The 17,653-nt window shown below is 45.0% G+C and overlaps 3 protein-coding genes and 1 non-coding gene across 6 annotated transcripts; 2 read left to right on the forward strand and 2 right to left on the reverse strand.

The window, feature by feature from the left end:
* rab24 (RAB24, member RAS oncogene family) lies at positions 1-9,205 on the reverse strand. Of its 3 annotated transcripts, XM_018728587.2 has the most exons (10): positions 8,946-9,205; positions 8,202-8,341; positions 6,865-7,152; positions 6,196-6,264; positions 4,878-4,956; positions 4,104-4,171; positions 2,889-2,988; positions 2,726-2,776; positions 2,532-2,591; positions 1-1,104 (listed from the first exon to the last, which is right to left on the reverse strand). In XM_018728587.2, exons 3-10 carry the CDS (start codon positions 6,979-6,981, stop codon positions 1,040-1,042), a joined length of 609 nt encoding a protein of 202 aa, XP_018584103.1. In that variant the 5' UTR covers positions 6,982-7,152; positions 8,202-8,341; positions 8,946-9,205; the 3' UTR covers positions 1-1,039. The 3 variants fall into 3 exon arrangements, with proteins under 3 accessions (XP_018584103.1, XP_018584104.1, XP_018584105.1); XM_018728588.2 differs by lacking the exons at positions 8,202-8,341; positions 8,946-9,205 and adding an exon at positions 8,035-8,193; XM_018728589.2 differs by lacking the exons at positions 8,202-8,341; positions 8,946-9,205 and adding an exon at positions 7,593-8,028.
* Positions 9,206-9,801: 596 nt separating this feature from the next.
* pgrmc1 (progesterone receptor membrane component 1) lies at positions 9,802-13,148 on the forward strand. The gene is made up of 3 exons (XM_018728420.2): positions 9,802-10,127; positions 11,314-11,469; positions 12,261-13,148. Exons 1-3 carry the CDS (start codon positions 9,833-9,835, stop codon positions 12,350-12,352), a joined length of 543 nt encoding a protein of 180 aa, XP_018583936.1. The 5' UTR covers positions 9,802-9,832; the 3' UTR covers positions 12,353-13,148.
* A 1,619-nt stretch (positions 13,149-14,767) lies between these two features.
* trnal-caa (transfer RNA leucine (anticodon CAA)) lies at positions 14,768-14,880 on the reverse strand. The gene is made up of 2 exons: positions 14,843-14,880; positions 14,768-14,813 (listed from the first exon to the last, which is right to left on the reverse strand). It is a non-coding gene; the product is annotated as a tRNA-Leu (tRNA).
* A 386-nt stretch (positions 14,881-15,266) lies between these two features.
* cox7b (cytochrome c oxidase subunit 7B) lies at positions 15,267-16,895 on the forward strand. Its single transcript, XM_018728483.2, has 3 exons — positions 15,267-15,362; positions 16,356-16,480; positions 16,695-16,895. The coding sequence occupies exons 1-3, from the start codon at positions 15,326-15,328 to the stop codon at positions 16,767-16,769; spliced, it is 237 nt and encodes a 78-aa protein (XP_018583999.1). The 5' UTR covers positions 15,267-15,325; the 3' UTR covers positions 16,770-16,895.
* The last annotated feature ends 758 nt before the right edge of the window (positions 16,896-17,653 follow it).

Below are 17,653 nucleotides of genomic sequence, written 5' to 3' on the forward strand. Positions count from 1 at the left end.
CCAACCACCTTTTATTATTTCTCATGAAGACATATTGTCAGGAAAGATGAGAACTGACACCCCACTTGCACATATCTAATCTGGGCAGCGTGTCCCCACACCATGTCCCCAAGATCCCCCAGAGTGGCAGAACCTCAGCTGTTGGGTTGTGCTCATTTCCCCATCCCTTTACTGACTGGGGGATAAGTGGGGGGTGGGGTGGTTCCAAGAATGTTCGAATAAAAGCTCCAGGATGCATCATGTGTTGTTCTGTGGGATGTGCCTGCAGGCACCATGTGGGCAAAATAAGGCTTGATGGTCCAAACGCAACCTGAACGTTCAACCGACCAGTTCCCGGGTCAGGACGTCCCTGTGGGAAAGGTGTCTTTGTCCCGCAGTCTCCCAGACCGTTCCGTAAAGACCGAGACGTAGGGCTCCGGCTGACATTTTCACACTGTAAACATGAACACATTCAGTTGCCGCTACTGGCTCCATCACATATTACAGATTCCATCAGCACTGCATTCTATGGAGGTCTGAGTGACATCAAGACAAAAAAAGTTCCCAACGAGCATCAAACTAAATTACATCCTATGACGAACATTGTGATTTTAAAGACTGCTTTGGTGCATTGACCTTATGGCATAAAAAACACCGTAAGTGGATATAACTGCGTGAAAAGTATTCTTGGCACATGACATTTTGAACTTCATATTTGGAGGAGGAAGCATTAAATTAATTTACACGCTGCATTTCGCTAAATCGTGGAACGCGCTTCTTTGCGGAAATACCCAGCTATAATTCGGCAAAACAATGCAAATAAAAGCAAGTTTTCGCAGTTTCCCCATTCGCCATGAGAGCAGACGACAAGGAAGCGTAGCATCACTAAAAATTAAACATCTTGTTTTGGGCGATAAATATAGTTTCCTTGCACTCCTAAGCTTCCGCTTATGAAAATGTTCTTCGCAGTTTTTACTCCCAGGTTTCCCGACGGCCTGCTCCACCGATTCGCCGCTGCAACGTGAAGGAAAGCAAACGGGCAGCTCCATGCATCCAGCGCTCAGTTGTGGCAGCAGGAGTAGAAGAAAGGGTCCTTCTTCTGCTCCAGGTTCACCCCCCTCTCCTCTGTAGGGCAAAGAGGCTGGAGTGAGAAGTGCAGGAGGATCACTATTTTTTTTTTCATTATTATTGTTGTAGTTAATAATTACTTAGCCCTTGTTCAAAGTGACTTGCAGTGTTGCAACAATTTACCCATTTATACAGCCGATTACCTTCACTGTATCAAATTAGGGCAAGTACCATGATCTGGTGTACTACAGTAGGAGGTGGGATTCAAACGCTGCTTTTTCAGCTGCAGTTAAACGGTTCTGTCCGCTATGCCATCTGCTGCCCCAACGTGGATCGACACCCAAACAAGGGGGGGGGGGCGGTTAGTGGACGGATCTGCCTCCAGCTGCTAGCGCCACAGGGCATCGGTGACTCTACCAGGCGCCGGCGGTTGCTGGTCATCGGCGGCGCCGGACGCGTCGCCCCTCCGATCGGAACTTAGCGGGTGGAGCCAGCAGGAAAGCGAATGGGAGAAGCCCCGCGCTTCACGGTAAACTCGGATCCACTTGGGAAAAGAAGGCAGGGGGAGCAAAGCGCGATGGATATTCATTCACGCTTCCGCTTCACGGCCCGTTTTGTGCCACCTGACAACGTGCTCCACAGATGCGTTTCTCGTGCCGGGTCGTCGCACGTTAACAGCTGACAGTTATATTGAAACTTCAGTAACTGTCCTCTGCCGCAGGGTAAGTTACACGAGTACCGGGAAACGTACGAGTTGGCACTGCGGTCAGGACAATAGGGTCGTCCAGGATTCGAATCCCTGCTCCTGCTGAAGTAACCCTGAACGAAGTAACTGACAGTAAGAATTACTCGAGTAGTCCTCCATTTGTGACATTCGCAACCTGCGGCAGCCAAACCGTTGATGACCTTGTTATATTTATAATGATATAATAAGGTTAAGGGGGTGGCTGTTGTAACCTTACTATAATAATAGCCTTAATCCTGACGTTTGGTCGTAACGTCTACGGCCGACACCCATCTGCTGTACAACAACACGGACCGACCGACCGCCCTGCCGCTACACACCATATTTCTTATTGACTCAGTGACTGCGTTTTATTTACAAAAACACTGCTTTGTTTACAGAATGTTTAATTTGCGATTCCATTCCCATTTATTTGTATTTAAAACAACTATCAAGTGAAAACATGAGTGTTTTGGTAGTACAAAAAAAGCAAAAGCAAACAGATTCAAAAATGAAAGTGTGGGGAAAAAATACAATTATATCACAGCATATATTTATATTATTCTACATTACTATTTTAACGTGAAGGATGTGGGAAATTAGTGATAAAATACAACACAGGCCTATTATATAAACGAAGAGCCGTGAACTGTATGTTGTATATCGTTACGGTTTATATAATGCAGCATTACGGGTTTTGCGGCGTACCACAAAGTCACCTTATGACGAGGTCATCGGAACGGAACCGCACATTGCTCACCTGACATGACCTCAAACGTAGTGCTGATATAGTCCGCCGCCACCTTCCGGAAGAGATCCTCTGCAATTTGAACAGAAAAACATCGCAGAAACCTACGTTACTGTTTGTGAGGGGAGTCCACCGTGGCATCGTGGGAGGCGCGGAAAAGCAAAAGTGATCCCAAAGACTGGTCAGACCGGCAGCGAGTCACGCACCCACGCTGCGACCTGTTTTGCTGGAGGTTTCAAAATACTGCGCCTTTATCTCTGCGGAGGAACAAGAAAGGAAACAAACAATGAAAACAAACAGGTCGCTCTGCATTTTTTCAATGCAACCAACATTTTTTTTTTTTTGCCATACATAAAGAGCGAAGTCTACCATCAGCGAAGTCTTGCACGTCGTGGTAGTCTACTTGTCGAGCGCTTCGATCGGCTTCGATGAGGTCAGTCTTCGTGCCACATAAGTATATCTTGCAGTGCTTTGCAATTAAGAAAAGTGACAGCAGTTAAAAGTGTTCATCAGAAAAACAGCTGAGAAATGAACACGAAGGCAGAACGCAGTACTGAATAAACACTGAAAAATATAACACAATGACAAAGTGCTCTTGCTGACTGCTCTAATAAGGCAAACTAGCTCATATAAATATCATTTACATGTTCAGTTTAAACTGTATCGTTACACTGATGCAGGACACCAACACTAAAAACTGTGACTCACATTCCTGGAGAGCAGCGATTAAGCACATTTACGTCCATTTATTTTGCTGATGCTTTTCTCCAAAGCCACTTGCAGTGTTAACCTGCTTCAGAGTAAAATACGCCAATATTATTATTATTATTGTTGTTGTTGTTCCTTGGGCAATTTTTACTATATTGATTCTGGGTAAGTACCTTCATCAAGTATACTACAGCAGGAGGTGGGATTCAAAGCTGTGCCCTTTAAGTGTAGGGCAGCAGCTATAACTACTATGCCACCTGCTGTCCTACACCACCCTGCCACCCAGGATTAGTATGGGATGCAATTAAAGGTTTCTGAGGAAGGGAGAAAGGCAGAGCTGTCTCACTTTATTATTATTATTATATAATAGCAGCTTAGCTGTTACTTTTAACCATACCTACGAGCATTCAAAAATGTACACAGCTGCATATAAATTTGAATTATTACCCCAAACCTGTAGTCCATAGGCAGCAGGTGGCATACTGGTTAGAGCCATAACCTTCCAAACAAAGGACCCGGGTTCAAATCCCTGCTGTACAAATGAGTAAATAATTGCAAAAGTACAGAAACCTGTACAAACTGAACACCGTAAGTGACTTTGGACAAAGGCATCAGATAAATTGTGGTTAAGAAATAAATACAAGCGCATATCCTTATGTACTACGCCGCTTGCCGACTCTGCGTTGCAGTTACACAGTTCAGTCGGTTTCATCGAGCCTCTTGTGGGTTCATACGCCCTAATCCACACTTCGATAATTAACGTGAGGTCACCGTCCTCATCACTGCATTCCATTTGAGAGAGGAAGCAGTGATTCATAGAGGCAGTGTGGCAACGACCGTTCAGAACAGAAGTTAAAAATAAAAAAAAATACGTACTTCTTCACAATTCTGCAACTCCTTCACCCAAAACTTGGCCCGCAGAAAGCTGCTGCTGTCAGTCAAATCTGAAGGGGGTGGAAAATTTTCACTTTCAGAATTTCAGACTCTCCAATGTACAGAAGGTTTTGTAAAAGCGAAACGGGAATTTGGCGCGTTATCGATACAGCGAGTCTTATGTTATGTGGCCTCAACTGTTGCTTGTTCTTCACACGCATTTAATGTGATTTACGCATTTGTGAATGTTTAGTTACTCGCTGTACAGGCAGGAAAAAATTCCATAATTCCATTGTGAGCACTACTTCCTTCTTCATAACAGAAAATAGCAACAGAGAACTCTTTATTACGGTACGCAAGTCTATCTGCTGTCCATTCGATACGCACAAATAAGGCACTGATCCAGGCTTTTTATCCTCCACACGTGAAAACACATGACTTCAAATCGAGAAAGTGAGTTAATGATGTCCTCCCAAAGGCACAACTACTACTATGGTTGCCATAGCAGGCAACTATTGCTGGATCCAGGTTCGAGGCGGCACACAAAGCCACCACGTTTCCAGGCCACTCGCCTCCTAGGGAGTTACACATGGAACCTGCGTGAAACATCTCAAAAGACAAGCATCCACCATCTAGAACCGTGTCCATTTACAGCAGCATGGACACGGTGAGTCAGCACAGGGGGAAAAGTCCGGGAAAACGCTGCGGTTCTCTGCTCCAGAGACGAAGAAGCATCAGGGCGGCACATCCCGTTACGGCCTTCACGCGAGTTTTTACCGTAGCAAACAATGGCAGCTTTGGCTCCTCGGTAGTAGATGCGGCTCATGGCCTCGTAACGCTCTGATCCAGCGGTATCCTAGGAGGAAGAGAGGCAAGAGGAACATTTTACTTTCATGGCAGAAATGAACTCATACAACAGCTCAGACGGGGAAACATCCTCGGAGAAACAAAGCAATATTATAATCACCATTACTATGCAAATAACAACGGATAACCCTTCATGCAGCTACTCGTGTAACGTAATGTAAATGTTTTTAAAAAATTGAGGAACGTGTTTAGGACTTGTCGATATTCCATTAAACTTTTACGCAGCTACTCGTGTGATGTACATTAGCTCATATGGTGGAAAGCAAACTAACTGTACTTTAGAATCACGCATCTGCATCCAAGTCCCTCTTTCTGCTAATATAATGTTCCGTTGTATTTTCTATGAGATGTACGTCGCTTTGGAGAAAAGAGTCTGCTAAATGAATAAATGTAAAAGTACATAATATGTTTAGATTATTATTATCAACATTTGTCTAACTGATGCCTTCCTCAATGGCAGTTTACAATGTATACAACAATTTAACCTTTTATACAGCTCAGTAATCTTACCGGTGCAATTCTGCTTTTTCAGCATTTAGAAATAAATATTTTTCGGTCACCCAGTCCTTAGTGTCACTAGGATAAACAATCTGGGGTAAGCAGAGCGGTGTGTTGGTAGAGGAACAGTGGAAATTTGTATTATATTTACAAATATTATTCACTAACGGGACTGAAAGTGAAAACAAAGAAAATAATGGACCGAGCACAGAGCCTTGAGGTACTCCACATTTGTACAGGGGTAAGAATAAGGAAAGTTTTCATCTATGAAAGCATAGAGAAATCAGTCCAGGCTAAGTATCTAGCTGAGGGGTACTAGAGCAGCTGAAGGGATTTGAACTCGGGGCAATTCAGCCCACTAGCTGAGATGTTGGCCGTCATAAAGTAACAATCTCAATCATACTTTTTGATTATTATTGTGTGTTAGATAGAACGATAGGTGTGTAGTGACAGAAAGCACTAGGATCACACAGGAATAATGACTCTCTCACGTAGACAAGCTAAAACAGACAGTGTGCAAATGAATAAAAAGTAACACTGTCAGCTCAGTGCCACCGGGACAATAAGAGGTCAGTATCACCCCGAGTGGGAGAGGATTCATTACAGCGCCTGATGGTCGTTGGCAGGAATGACCTCAGGCCACGCTCCTGGGAACAGCACACGGGACGGGAGGAGGGTGACAGCGCGAACGTAAACATCTGATGTTGCCCTCATCAATAGATCCACTCACCCATATTCCAAGGGTCACTACCTTGTCTCTCACTTGGACCGATTTGGCAACGAAAGCGGCTCCGATAGTCTGCGTGGAGGCGAACACGGGGTCAGATGTCAGGGGTGGCGTGCAGCTCGCATTCACATGTGCAATAGAATGGAAGACACCGTACCACAAACACAAACACTCACCCCCACCCACAATGAAAGAGCAGGGCCACACACCTGAGCCCTTCTCCTTGGACACAACAAACACTTTAGGAAGGTGGCGAAGACAGAAGGCTGTGAGACAGCAGCGCTACTCGCTGTGCCACCACGGCAGCATGTAGCGCTGTTGTCTCACAGCACCTGGGCGGTGCGGAGAACGTGGGTTCGACCCCACTCGGTCTGTGTAGAGTTTGCATGTTTCCCCTGTGTCTGTAATGGTTTCCTCTGAGTGCTCTGGTTTCCTCCCACAGTCCAAAGACAGCATGTGAGCGACAGACAGAGTGTTCCACTGATGTATGTATGAGTGACCCAGTATAAGTACTGTATCTAGCAGTGTAAGTCACCTTGGTGAATAAGGTGTGTGGCCTGGTAACACTACATAGAGTTGGAAGTCGCTTTGAAAAGTGTCTGATGAATAAATGTAAAATGTAACTTAGGACGGCAGGGAGGGGAGCCACGCTCCGAGAGGCTCTGTACTCACGTTCTGGTAGGGTCCCACAAGGAAGCGCTGGTGCACGTATCGCTCCACGAGGCTGGTCTTCCCCACGCTCTCCTTGCCCAGCATGACCACCTTGGCGTCCACGCGCGGCCCACTCATGGCGTGCCGCCGCGTCTCGCGGGCAGCGGAAAGGTGGAGTGCGACAGGGAGAGAGAGAGACAGAGAGAAAGGGGAGGGAGGGGGCAAAGCAGAAACACCCCCCGCGGAGGGGAGAGAGGGAGGTGCGAGTGCGACGTACGGCCGATGCGGGAGCGCAGCTCACTCACAGCACTGCGGGATCGGGGAGGGGCGAGAGGAGAGGCACAAAACACGGTGCGTCCTGCTCAGGAATGGACTTTTATATCGCACAGAAACATTCCCCTGTGGTTCGCTATTACGTAACAGCAGAATATACATAGCTTGTTCATAAAGACATGTGTCTACAGAATCATGTGTAGTGTGGTGATGGCGAAGCGGGAACAAACTGAAAACGCCGCCGTCACTAGAGTGTTGACGCCTTAAAAACGCGATCTTAGTTTAAACGTGCACTTCGCGTTACATAAACAACAACAGCCAGGCGTGGAACGCGTTCGCCTTCTGAGTTCATCGCCGGCACATGATCATGATGATCAGCGATACACGGGAGACACTTCGTCCCGTCATCGAGCTACAGTGACTCGGTGTCTCCATAATCATATATAAATTATATACCGTTATGTGCGAAAGCACACCTGCCTGGTGAAGCGGAGCCCGAGCGCTTCCTCCTCGCGCACGCACGGCAACGATAAAATCCAGCACACTACAGTGTGAGTCTGCCACGAGGAAAGGTACAGGTAGGTACAGGTACAGCCTGGCGGGCGCAGATCGAGAGCGACCCCGAGGCCTTTCCTTTTTCGCTTTTTGTTTACCAACACCGCTTCTCACACACACACACACACTGTCTGAGGCTGCGTATCACCTCGACACACCGCGGCAGCAATCGCCAGGAGAGCGCAGGTATACAACGCAGTACACACCGGCCGAGGGTTCGAGCGGAGGAACGACGAGACGGCGTGCGAAATTACTATTAGCTACCAAACGGGGCGTGGCGCACAAAGGGTTAACTGCCCCTCGCAGCCGTCCTGAATAGAAAAAAATACATATATACTGTATATAATATTATATATAGACTACCTAGCGGTGTGTATCCGTGTGGAAGCGGAGCGGCTCGTTCGTGTAAGAGGACGACATCATGTCTTGAACACGCCGGACCCGAGGCGGGAAGCTCGGGCTTAAAACGAGAAAGAGGAGCCGAAAGGAAAGCGCTGGGATTTCAAGCACCTTCCTTCCTTCCTTCCTACCGGGATCAGAAGCCGCTTTCCACCGCCGCGCCCTCATCGCGGAGCTCCGCTTGCGCTTCGTGCTCGAAATCGAAACTCTTCATCATCGGGCCTGTCGGCTGAGAAGAGACACGCAGCGGCCCGGCGTGCTGGGCATCGTCCTGTCCGGGGTTGGGGGGGAGAAGAAGAAGATGATGATGATGATGATGATGATGATGATGATTGTGGTGGTGACTGCTGGAGAAAGGCTACGTCCTGTCCTGGGGGTTGGGAACGATGCTGATCATGATGACCACTGTTGGAAAGCGGCCCATCCAGGATGAGCTCAAACTACGAAATAATCGTCTGAATCCGCAGTTCCATAACATCTTGGTAACTGCTACTCCCACAGAACTGACACAAAATCATTAAAAAGACCCGAAAAAAGGAAACACGGTACGTGTCTTTTAAGGATTTTCTTAAGAAACGACAAGAAGAACGAAAAATCTGAGCGCTGACTGACAAAATATGATCGTTATGGTGTGGCTACCGCGTGTTTTTTTCATGGATGTGCTTTGCGATTAAATTTATGTATAAACAGTAACCACGCCTGTGCTGTTGTTACAGAAAGTGGAAGATTTAATCTGAACACTTAAAATGCATAACATAATAATTCCACCTAATCTGCAAAACAACAACCTGCGGTTTTCCTCAACATTAAAATCAGTCGACGTACCTGGAAAAAATAAACAAAAAAAAAAAGAAAGAAAAAAAAAAAAAGTTCACCTTTTCTCTCTGTAAGTGTGAGTTATTATGAAACGAATGTCCCCCCGAGCTTCAACAACATGTCCTTCTTCTGCGGGAACTGTGCGGTATCCAAGCGGTACACTTGAGGTAAAACACAGCAGTGTCTGAACATCGCCAACACTCCCGATTGAGCAATGTCCTTCCAGTCAGATGACGTACAGTAGAGTCACATGTAACAAACCGTCTACACCAGCTGCTGGAATACAGCACCGAAGCCCATCATCAGGTTTAAAACAGCGTCATCAGAGAAAAGATAAGACGATGCATTATTAACAATGCATGTGTTAAATCGTAATAATGTATAAGTAATACATAATATTATGTAATTATTATTATTATTGTTGTTACATAAGTGACAAAATACAGCCCTGCTCACCTCATAAAACTATTTTAAAGAAAATTTATATTACGTGGATTATCTTATCTAGTGTCGGTACACTTACATCAGGTAACGCAAAGGTTAGTTACTTCTGCATATTGACGCTTAGGTGACAATACTTCCAGAAGTTATGCAAAATTGTAACTGCGGGAAGTTTCTAAGAGAACATGCTCTGCTTTCCTTCTGCAATCGCGCTCGTTCTGCCAGGTGGGACCCGCCGGCTTTTTGGCGTGCTCGCATTTTGCGCGGATTCTCCTCTCCCGCACACTAGGGGGCACCACCGTTCCTTCCCCTGAGCCGCACAACCGGTGCGACCGACCTGTGACGATAGAAGAAGACGTAGGATGGGCGGGGCTACGACAGGCTCCTCCCCCAATCCGCGCCTCCGCTCCCTCCGCCTATCCTTCCTCCAGCCCCGCCTTCCGCCCCTCCCCCCCGCTCCTCCTCCGCCTCATTCTCCAGCACTGCGAGCGTTTGCACAGACAAGATGGCGGCGGCGGAGGAGGAGGCCGTGCAGAGCGCGGGGATTCTGCAGGAGATCTACACGTCTCCCCTGAACCTGAGCTTGTTGTGTCTCTGCCTCTTCCTGCTCTACAAGATCGTGCGCGGGGACCGGCCGGCCGAGGGCGCCGAGGTCGAGAAGCCCCTTCCGCGCATGAAGAAGAGGGATTTCACTCTGACCGAGCTGCGCGAGTTCGACGGGCTCAGCAACCCCAGGATCCTCATGGCCGTCAACGGCAAGGTGTTCGACGTCACCAGGGGCAAGAAGTTCTACGGCCCAGGTAGGTTAGGCAGTGCGGGGATCGACGGCGTCTCAGCCTGGCTTTGCCACGTCGTCGTCGCAGAGAGGCTGCCGCGCGCTCAGGTGTTCGAAAGACCCGTTTATTTCTCGAAGTTTCTCGTTCAGCAAGGAGAGAGTTGGTCATTCTCGAACCTTTGCCCTGATTGCCACACCCACCTGCTCTCTCGATCTCTCCGTGTGTGTGTGTGTGTGTGTGTGTATAAAGGTCAGCGCAGCGATCACCCCCCCAATACACACACAGATCCACCCGATTCTACAGAAGTGTTTGCGTCACGTTCATATGTTTCACCCCCCCCAAAAAAAAAAAAAAAAAAAAAAAAAAAAAAAAAAAGTGAGGGAATCTCCTACTGTGGGATTGGAACCTTCCAGGCTGAAGATGCAGATGTTCCAAATCACATCTGTGCAGCTGGGTGTCCCTTAGGGGCCACTTTTCCCCAAAGCCACTTACAGTGATTTATCCGTTTATGCAGCTTCATAATTTTTACTGAATCAATTCAGGGTAAGTACTTTGACCACAGGTGCTGATGGAGGATTTGAACCTAGACCCTTCTCATCCAAGGGCAGTTTTCACCACTTTGGCACCTGCTGCCCATGTCTTTTTTGCAGTTATTCGTATTACAGTTTTTATTTGTTTTCTGTTAACTTTATACATCTTATTTTTATTATGGCTATGTTTGTTCTCATTTTGATATTTTTCCTTACTGTCGAGTGCTTTAAAAATCTGAAGGTTTTTTTAAATATATTTTTTAAGAGAATATTATTACTATTAGGGATAAGACTAAGGGGTTGTGACCCCCAAATACTACTGATATTTTGGTCCTTCAGGTTGGCCTAACAAGTTGTTACCCCGCTGTGTTTGGTACATCATGGTTTTTTTAGTGATGTATAGTTGCAATTTCAACCTGGTCCTCCTTTATGACATGAAACATTTTATTACAGAGTGCCACTAAAGCACCAATCGCTAAAAGCCATTTAACTTTTTCGACCTGTGCTACAGAGACCCAGTCATTCATTTTTGTCCGCTGTAGTGGACGTGTTTCCGAGTGCAGTTCCCACACTGCTCCAGTTCTGTGTCCTAATTCACATTACAGAGGACATTCTGTGCTTTGTAGTGATACCACATTAACCGATGACAGATAAAATTGTCTGTTTTTTTTGGTTTTCAGAGGGTCCGTACGGCGTGTTTGCCGGACGAGATGCTTCCAGAGGGTTGGCCACCTTCTGCCTAGACAAAGAGGCGCTGAAGGACACTCACGATGACCTGTCTGACCTCAACGCCATGCAGCAGGAGAGCCTGAGCGAGTGGGAGACCCAGTTCACCCGTGAGTTTTGTCACTTGTGCCTACAGTGTCTCAAAGCGATGGCATGTTTCTCTTTTCTGGTGTGGCGTTTCATAGGGACGTTTCATATGTTCATGGGACGAATTAGTTCCGTGTGCATAGAATGATGGTTTGTAGAAATTAAATATTTTTGTTTTTGGTCATTTTAACATTAATGTGGCTTAAATTTAATAAAAATGTCAAGTCTTACAGATTTTATGTTTTTAATAGCTATTTCCACAACTTTACAGAATTCAGTTTTGAAATACACCGAGGGACATATGTATTGAGACTTTATCGACTGTGACTTGGAGATAAGTGACATTTGAGTTGAAAACAAACTTGAGTTATGAACAGATCTGAGGTCCCGGTTGTTTGTAAGCTGAGGAGTCCGCGCACGGAGCCTTTGGTTTCCTCTACTACAGTCCGGTGTTGGTGTGCAGCCTTGAGAGACTGTCCACAGTTACTGCAGTTATAGTGGATTGCACAACTGGTTCAAAACCGAGTAAATCTGGCTGCCTTTTGGACCAGAGTGTGTGTGTGTGTGTGTGTGTGTGTGTGTGTGTGTGTGTGTGTGTGAGACAGACAGACAGACAGACTGGCTTTTCATGTCAGCAGCACTGTAACTCACTCTTTTTTGCCAGTAGCCTTTTTTCTGTCCATGGGCACAGTTGCTGTACTGTTAATAATAATAAAAAATAATACTATTTAGCTAATGTGTTTACCCAAGGCATCGCATAATACTGTTTTTTTCCTGCTAATGTCGACTGTCTCCGTTTCTCGTTTTTCCACAGAGAAATACGACTACGTGGGTAAGCTGTTGAAGCCGGGCGAGGAGCCAACGGAGTACACGGATGACGAGGACGTCAAGGACAAGAAGGACTGAGGGGACCCGGAACACAAGCCCAGTCTCTGTGCCTTAATTAATTGCCGATAGATAAAATCGCACCGATGAGTTTTATTGCCTTTGCACGACATGCTCAGTCTCCCTGTTTTGTGTCTTTCTCTCTTCCAGTTGTTCTGATTTGCCTTGGATTTCCGGAAATACGTCCATACCTAGACAGCATTAATGGTAGTCATTATTTGACTGTACCACAGTATCCTGGCTCACTCATTACTGATGTGATGGTAGTCTTAGCTTTACGTGGCAACACTATTGCATTTATGGGTTTTTTTTGTCCTTTTTCCAGGTAAATGCCTTTGTATTAAAAAATGCCAACCTCTCGATGGCGTAAAATGTTTGGTTAATGTACCATTAAAAGGACTGCAAAAGGGCATGATCATGCGGGATTAATAAATCAGTGTAAATCACTGTTCAGTGTCTGCGAACAAAATGGGAAAGAAGCTTTTACTGTCTTTTTGCTCTTGTAAGTAAACAGCTTCTCCTTAGTTTTCTAACTGTGTTTGTATGAAAATGATTCCATTTAAAAAGAAAAATACCTCAATCACATCTTACGTTGTTTTATGTCCTAGCGGACTGAGAGAAAACATACTGTACAATTTTATAAAGAACACATGTCCCTTTGTTTTGGACCGTGTTTCCCGTGACTGCTTCTAAACCAAGTGTTTAAGGGCTGCCATTTATTGGATTCTACAATCTCGATAGCGAGCGAAAGAAAAGCTTTAGTTTGGTTTTGTAATTCAGTTTTGTTCTCATGGAGGGATCCCTGCAATTCTGTAAATATAAATATAAACACAAGAACTGAAGTGAAATCATTCCTTTCAGGTCTGCTTGTGTGTCGGGGAGATCCGATTCGCAGGGCCCTGTTGCTGCTATTGTCGCTTGCTTTGGCTTTTAATTTAAAGAAAAAAACTTAAGATGGGACCTTAGAATTAATTTTAGCAACCTAGGTGAACTTAAGCGTTAATTTGGTCTTTTCTCCAATAAACATGTTTACCACCTGAACGGTGTTCAGCGTTTTATTGGTCTTCCCTGATGCTGAAAGACAATTTTGTCAGAAAAAAAATCACAATTATATATATATAATACAGGAATTTTAAGTTTTTTTTTTCCTTAACCTTCAGTAGTGTGAAGATGAAATGTTACTGACTCAGTCTGGACCATTTGCTTTCTTAGCTCTATGTCACTTACCTATTGAGGGGTTTGGACTGGGAAATGATTCTTTGCTTTAAAAAAGTAGTTTTCCTGCAGTCCCTGTGTTTCCACGCAGCTTTCATTACACCCTTCCTGCAGTGCGTTGTTGGCTGTGGTAGGAAAAAGCGGAGCAGTAGAACAATTAGAAATAAGTGCGGTGGAACTGGGTGTGTTACCCTACAGCACTGTAGTCCTGAAGCAGCGACATACACAAAGAACATGTTTATATTTACAAGTAAAATTTTTCTGCTTTTTAGTCTCTGCTGTCTCCTTAAATGTTGCTCTACACTGGTCCAAAATTTCTACTTGCTTAGCAGTGCTCGAAAAAGACAAATTCACACTGAACTCCCTATTCTGGTACTCCGTCTACTCTATATTTTTATTAATCTATCTAAACTCACCGGTATTTTTTTTCTTTTGGTGTCTGGGGGTTTCAGGTGTGTTTAAAATATGGAAAAATGTCCACTGGATGACAGAACTAGTGGAGGGGAAAAAAATGCATCTTTTCCCTTGATGCCACTGCTGTAACTGGACTTTTGTCTTGGGAGCAAACAAAATCACAGTCCCCTTGCAAACATGACCTGCAGATGGAATATTTATTATAGTATTTATTCTTCTCCACACTTTTCAGAAATGATCCACCTCCTTGCAGGACTGACATTTAAGGCCATTATCTCTGCGGGCACTTTAGTAAAAACAATAGAAGGTAACAGAAGGTGTCCAGCGCTGGGAACCTCCTCCTGGTCTCTCTTCGTAAATCGGACAGTTAGCGATCTGTACTGGGGGTGACGTCACATCACCTATGAATTATCGTTAATATGTCCGAAACAATAGGGTTACAATGTTACTGTGAACGGAGAGAAACGAAAGAGCTCGGATTGGCGTCCTCTGCGCCTTCATAAGGAATCAGGAAAACGTCGCAAATAATGGAAATAATAATAGCTATTATCGTAAAAGCAGCGCTTGTTCGGGTTGGATTCTCGCGGGGTTGTGTGATGGCAAGATCTAGAAAAGGGCGAGCGCAATCACGGGTTCATAGCTCCGTTTTCGTGCGACCCATCGCGGCGGGATGGCTTTTTCAGTTGGGATGTCAAAATATAATAAATACAGCACGTACGGACGAAATAATTACAAAATCGGCAAAGCTACGTTTGAAATCTTAATTTTAATACGATTAATTAATTTTCGAAACAATAAAAAGGATTGTGTCAGAAGTGGGATTCGAACCCACGCCTCCATTTGGAGACCAGAACACTCGCGCTGCAAGCGAAGGTTGTTAGCCTTGAGTCTGGCGCCTTAGACCACTCGGCCATCCTGACACGCTGCTCGAGCTCTCTCTTTCTGCCTATATGACAATTATGCTTTCAACGTTTGTTGCTATTTAAATATTTTTTTAAACTGTGCACTTAAGTTAGAACTATTTTTATTTTGTGAGTTGCTCCTGAACTGTTTCGGACGATTTACACGTTTCATTTACGTCCTTACAATTCTGGTGAACTAACTTTAGAAAAACTCCAGTACCCAGAAACCAACTCCGCTTTCGAAATGTGGGGAAATTATTATGGATGTGTATTATTAATTTTCATACCAGATTAATAATAAAACAGAACAAACAATATATAAAAAGATTATGCTAATAAATTTTACCGCTTTCTATTAAAAAAAAATTATTTGAGGAACGGTTTCCGGTTAAGACGCCATTTTGTTTTTCTGCAGCCTTCAAGGGTATCGAGCGCTGAAGCGTAGGACCTGAGGGAAACAGTCATGTATCGTCTCTCTAAAGTAGCCGCGAACGTCGTAGGTAAGAGAAACAAGATGTATTTCAGATTATTAACAGATGGATTTGGCACGGCAGCTTAATTTGCTTTGAATCATTTATGGCGTTTAGTCACACGCGGGTGAAGTGAACGGCGGCGGTTTGCTCTCCGCCGTCCCGTGCGTCGTTAGCCCGGACAACGTTCTGAACTGTCTTGTCGTGTCGTACGACTCGCAGTGTCAGTTACGAGTTCTTGTTAGATGTTTCGTTATTAAAAACGTTCTTTATTATTGCTGGTGCTTTGTTGAGTTACTCATCTTATTGGATAGGGAGACTCAGACACTGAGTCTCTTCTTCTGACATACGTGTGTGTGCGCTCCTCCTTTGGCTGTTTCGTGTTGAGCTCAAATCAGGTGTACTTTTATTAATAAATGAAAAGTGTTAGACTACAAGTTGCCAGGACAACTGGTAGTAGCAATACGATGGCTACAGTGACAGTGCTCTATTCTAAGACTATATGAAGCAATGAATTGAGACAGTAACCACTTGCATAGATATAGACTATATACTATATGTTTTACATAAAACTAAATACATATTTAGGGTTGTATTCTGTATCCTAGCCTTTTTTTTTTTAGGCCTCAAAGAAAAATATTGAAAATTAGAACTTGTCCGTATTCTTGGATTGTCCATTTTGGTACACCTAACTGGTCACCATCAATGCTGGTGTTACCATTTACATTGGTGTCAGGGTGTCTTGCGCTTATGTTACGGTGGACCCCGAAACATGGGAAACTACCGCAGTAGAAGTGCAAAGGTCATATGAGGGCAGACTTTCAGTTGTAGGCAAGCCAAAGTTGTCCAGCTTTTCTGACTACTTAGAATAAAAGTTGAAACAGTCGTGCCCATCATCATGTACGGGTGGTGGAGGTTTATTGAATGGGCAGAAATACCTCGGTTTGTGTCTTTCCACACCTGTTAGTTGTGTTTGTCATGCTGTAAGTTGATGTCCTCCCTTCTCCCAACCCTGAATTGAAGCTCGCGGGATCCGCCAGGCTGCAGTGCGACAAAACCATCATACCAGCGGCCCAGACTTCCATGACAAATATGGCAACATTTTGTTGCTCTCTGGAACCGTTTTCTGTTTGGGTATCTGGGGATATGTAAGTATTCTTTATTAGATCTTTCTTCCATTTAAGTGAGAAACATTTTATTCTTGAGTAGAATTTCATTGGACATACTTCTTACTGTCCTCTATGTGTGTGATGAAACTGCAAAAAGATTGGTTCTTTCCATTAACAGTAAAAAGGAATTTAATTCTCTATGTTAGTATTGAGGAGACAGTTTAGGGCTACGTATTTGTGTGTCTCTTTCCAGGTGATAACACAGACTGGAATCACCTGGAACTTGTCTCCAGTTGGCAGAGTCACCCCCAAAGAGTGGCGCGAGTAAAGAAGGTGGCCCTGTGACGTCCTACAGATACAAAAATCTTCTGAACTGTTCTGTTGTACTTTCCCTGACCAGGTTCTGTTATGATGCTGGCTTTATATATGTAATAAATGAAGAACTTGAATCTGATGAACTGTTGTTTGTACTGAGTACAATGTATAGCTCATCTGTTCGTAACGGTGTGTTGCTTTTCTGTCTACATTTTCACTTGTGATCAGGAGTTAAATCTAAAATCAATTGAAAAATGTGATGATGGCAGGAGTCTTCTAAGCCCAAGGTTTCAGTAAAACCTTAAAACTTTTGAATAGCCAATAACTGTTTCTACCCATACTATTTACGTGTCATCCTTTTTTTTTTTTTTTTTAAATCAAGCACTTCTGTTTATGTACACTGCAGCTTGCTGGTGAATGGTTTTTTTGAGCAACATGTTGCGTAGGATTGTATATACTAATGCATTTTACGATTGAAAGCCCTTTAATGGTCCGTCCATCCATCCATCTATCTTCCTCCGCTTATCCGGGACCAGGTCGCAGGGGCAGTAGTCTAAGCAGAGCCCTCCACACTTCCCTCTCCCCGCAAACCTCCTCCAGCTCCTCTGGGGGAACCCCAAGGCGTTCCCAGGCTAGCTGGGAGATGTAGTCTCTCCAACGTGTCCTGGGTCTGCCCCGAGGCCTCCTCCCACTGGGACATGCCCGGAACACCTCCCCAGGGAGGCGTCCAGGAGGCATCCGGAGCAGATGCCCGAGCCACCTCAACTGGCTCCTCTCGATGCGGAGGAGCAGCGGCTCTACTCCGAGCTCCTCCCGGGTGACTGAGCTCTTCACCCTATCCCTAAGGGTGCGCCCAGCCACCCTGCGGAGGAAACTCATTTCTGCCGCTTGTATCCG

Source organism: Scleropages formosus, chromosome 14, assembly GCF_900964775.1.
Source record: "Scleropages formosus chromosome 14, fSclFor1.1, whole genome shotgun sequence".
Lineage (NCBI taxonomy): Eukaryota > Metazoa > Chordata > Actinopteri > Osteoglossiformes > Osteoglossidae > Scleropages > Scleropages formosus.

What these genes read in the sequence shown, in the direction of transcription:
- rab24 (XM_018728587.2), bottom strand. Translation starts at nt 6,981, where the DNA reads ATGAGTGGGCCGCGCGTGGACGCCAAGGTGGTCATGCTGGGCAAGGAG. An exon ending in AGCTGCCATTGTTTGCTACG is followed by an intron (nt 4,172 to 4,877) that starts GTAAAAACTCGC and finishes CACCCCCTTCAG; the next exon opens with ATTTGACTGACAGCAGCAGC. An exon ending in AGTTGCAGAATTGTGAAGAA is followed by an intron (nt 2,989 to 4,103) that starts GTACGTATTTTT and finishes TTAATTGCAAAG; the next exon opens with CACTGCAAGATATACTTATG.
- pgrmc1 (XM_018728420.2), top strand. Translation starts at nt 9,833, where the DNA reads ATGGCGGCGGCGGAGGAGGAGGCCGTGCAGAGCGCGGGGATTCTGCAG. An exon ending in CAAGAAGTTCTACGGCCCAG is followed by an intron (nt 10,128 to 11,313) that starts GTAGGTTAGGCA and finishes TTTGGTTTTCAG; the next exon opens with AGGGTCCGTACGGCGTGTTT. An exon ending in GTGGGAGACCCAGTTCACCC is followed by an intron (nt 11,470 to 12,260) that starts GTGAGTTTTGTC and finishes GTTTTTCCACAG; the next exon opens with AGAAATACGACTACGTGGGT.
- cox7b (XM_018728483.2), top strand. Translation starts at nt 15,326, where the DNA reads ATGTATCGTCTCTCTAAAGTAGCCGCGAACGTCGTAG. An exon ending in AGTAGCCGCGAACGTCGTAG is followed by an intron (nt 15,363 to 16,355) that starts GTAAGAGAAACA and finishes CCTGAATTGAAG; the next exon opens with CTCGCGGGATCCGCCAGGCT. An exon ending in GTTTGGGTATCTGGGGATAT is followed by an intron (nt 16,481 to 16,694) that starts GTAAGTATTCTT and finishes GTCTCTTTCCAG; the next exon opens with GTGATAACACAGACTGGAAT.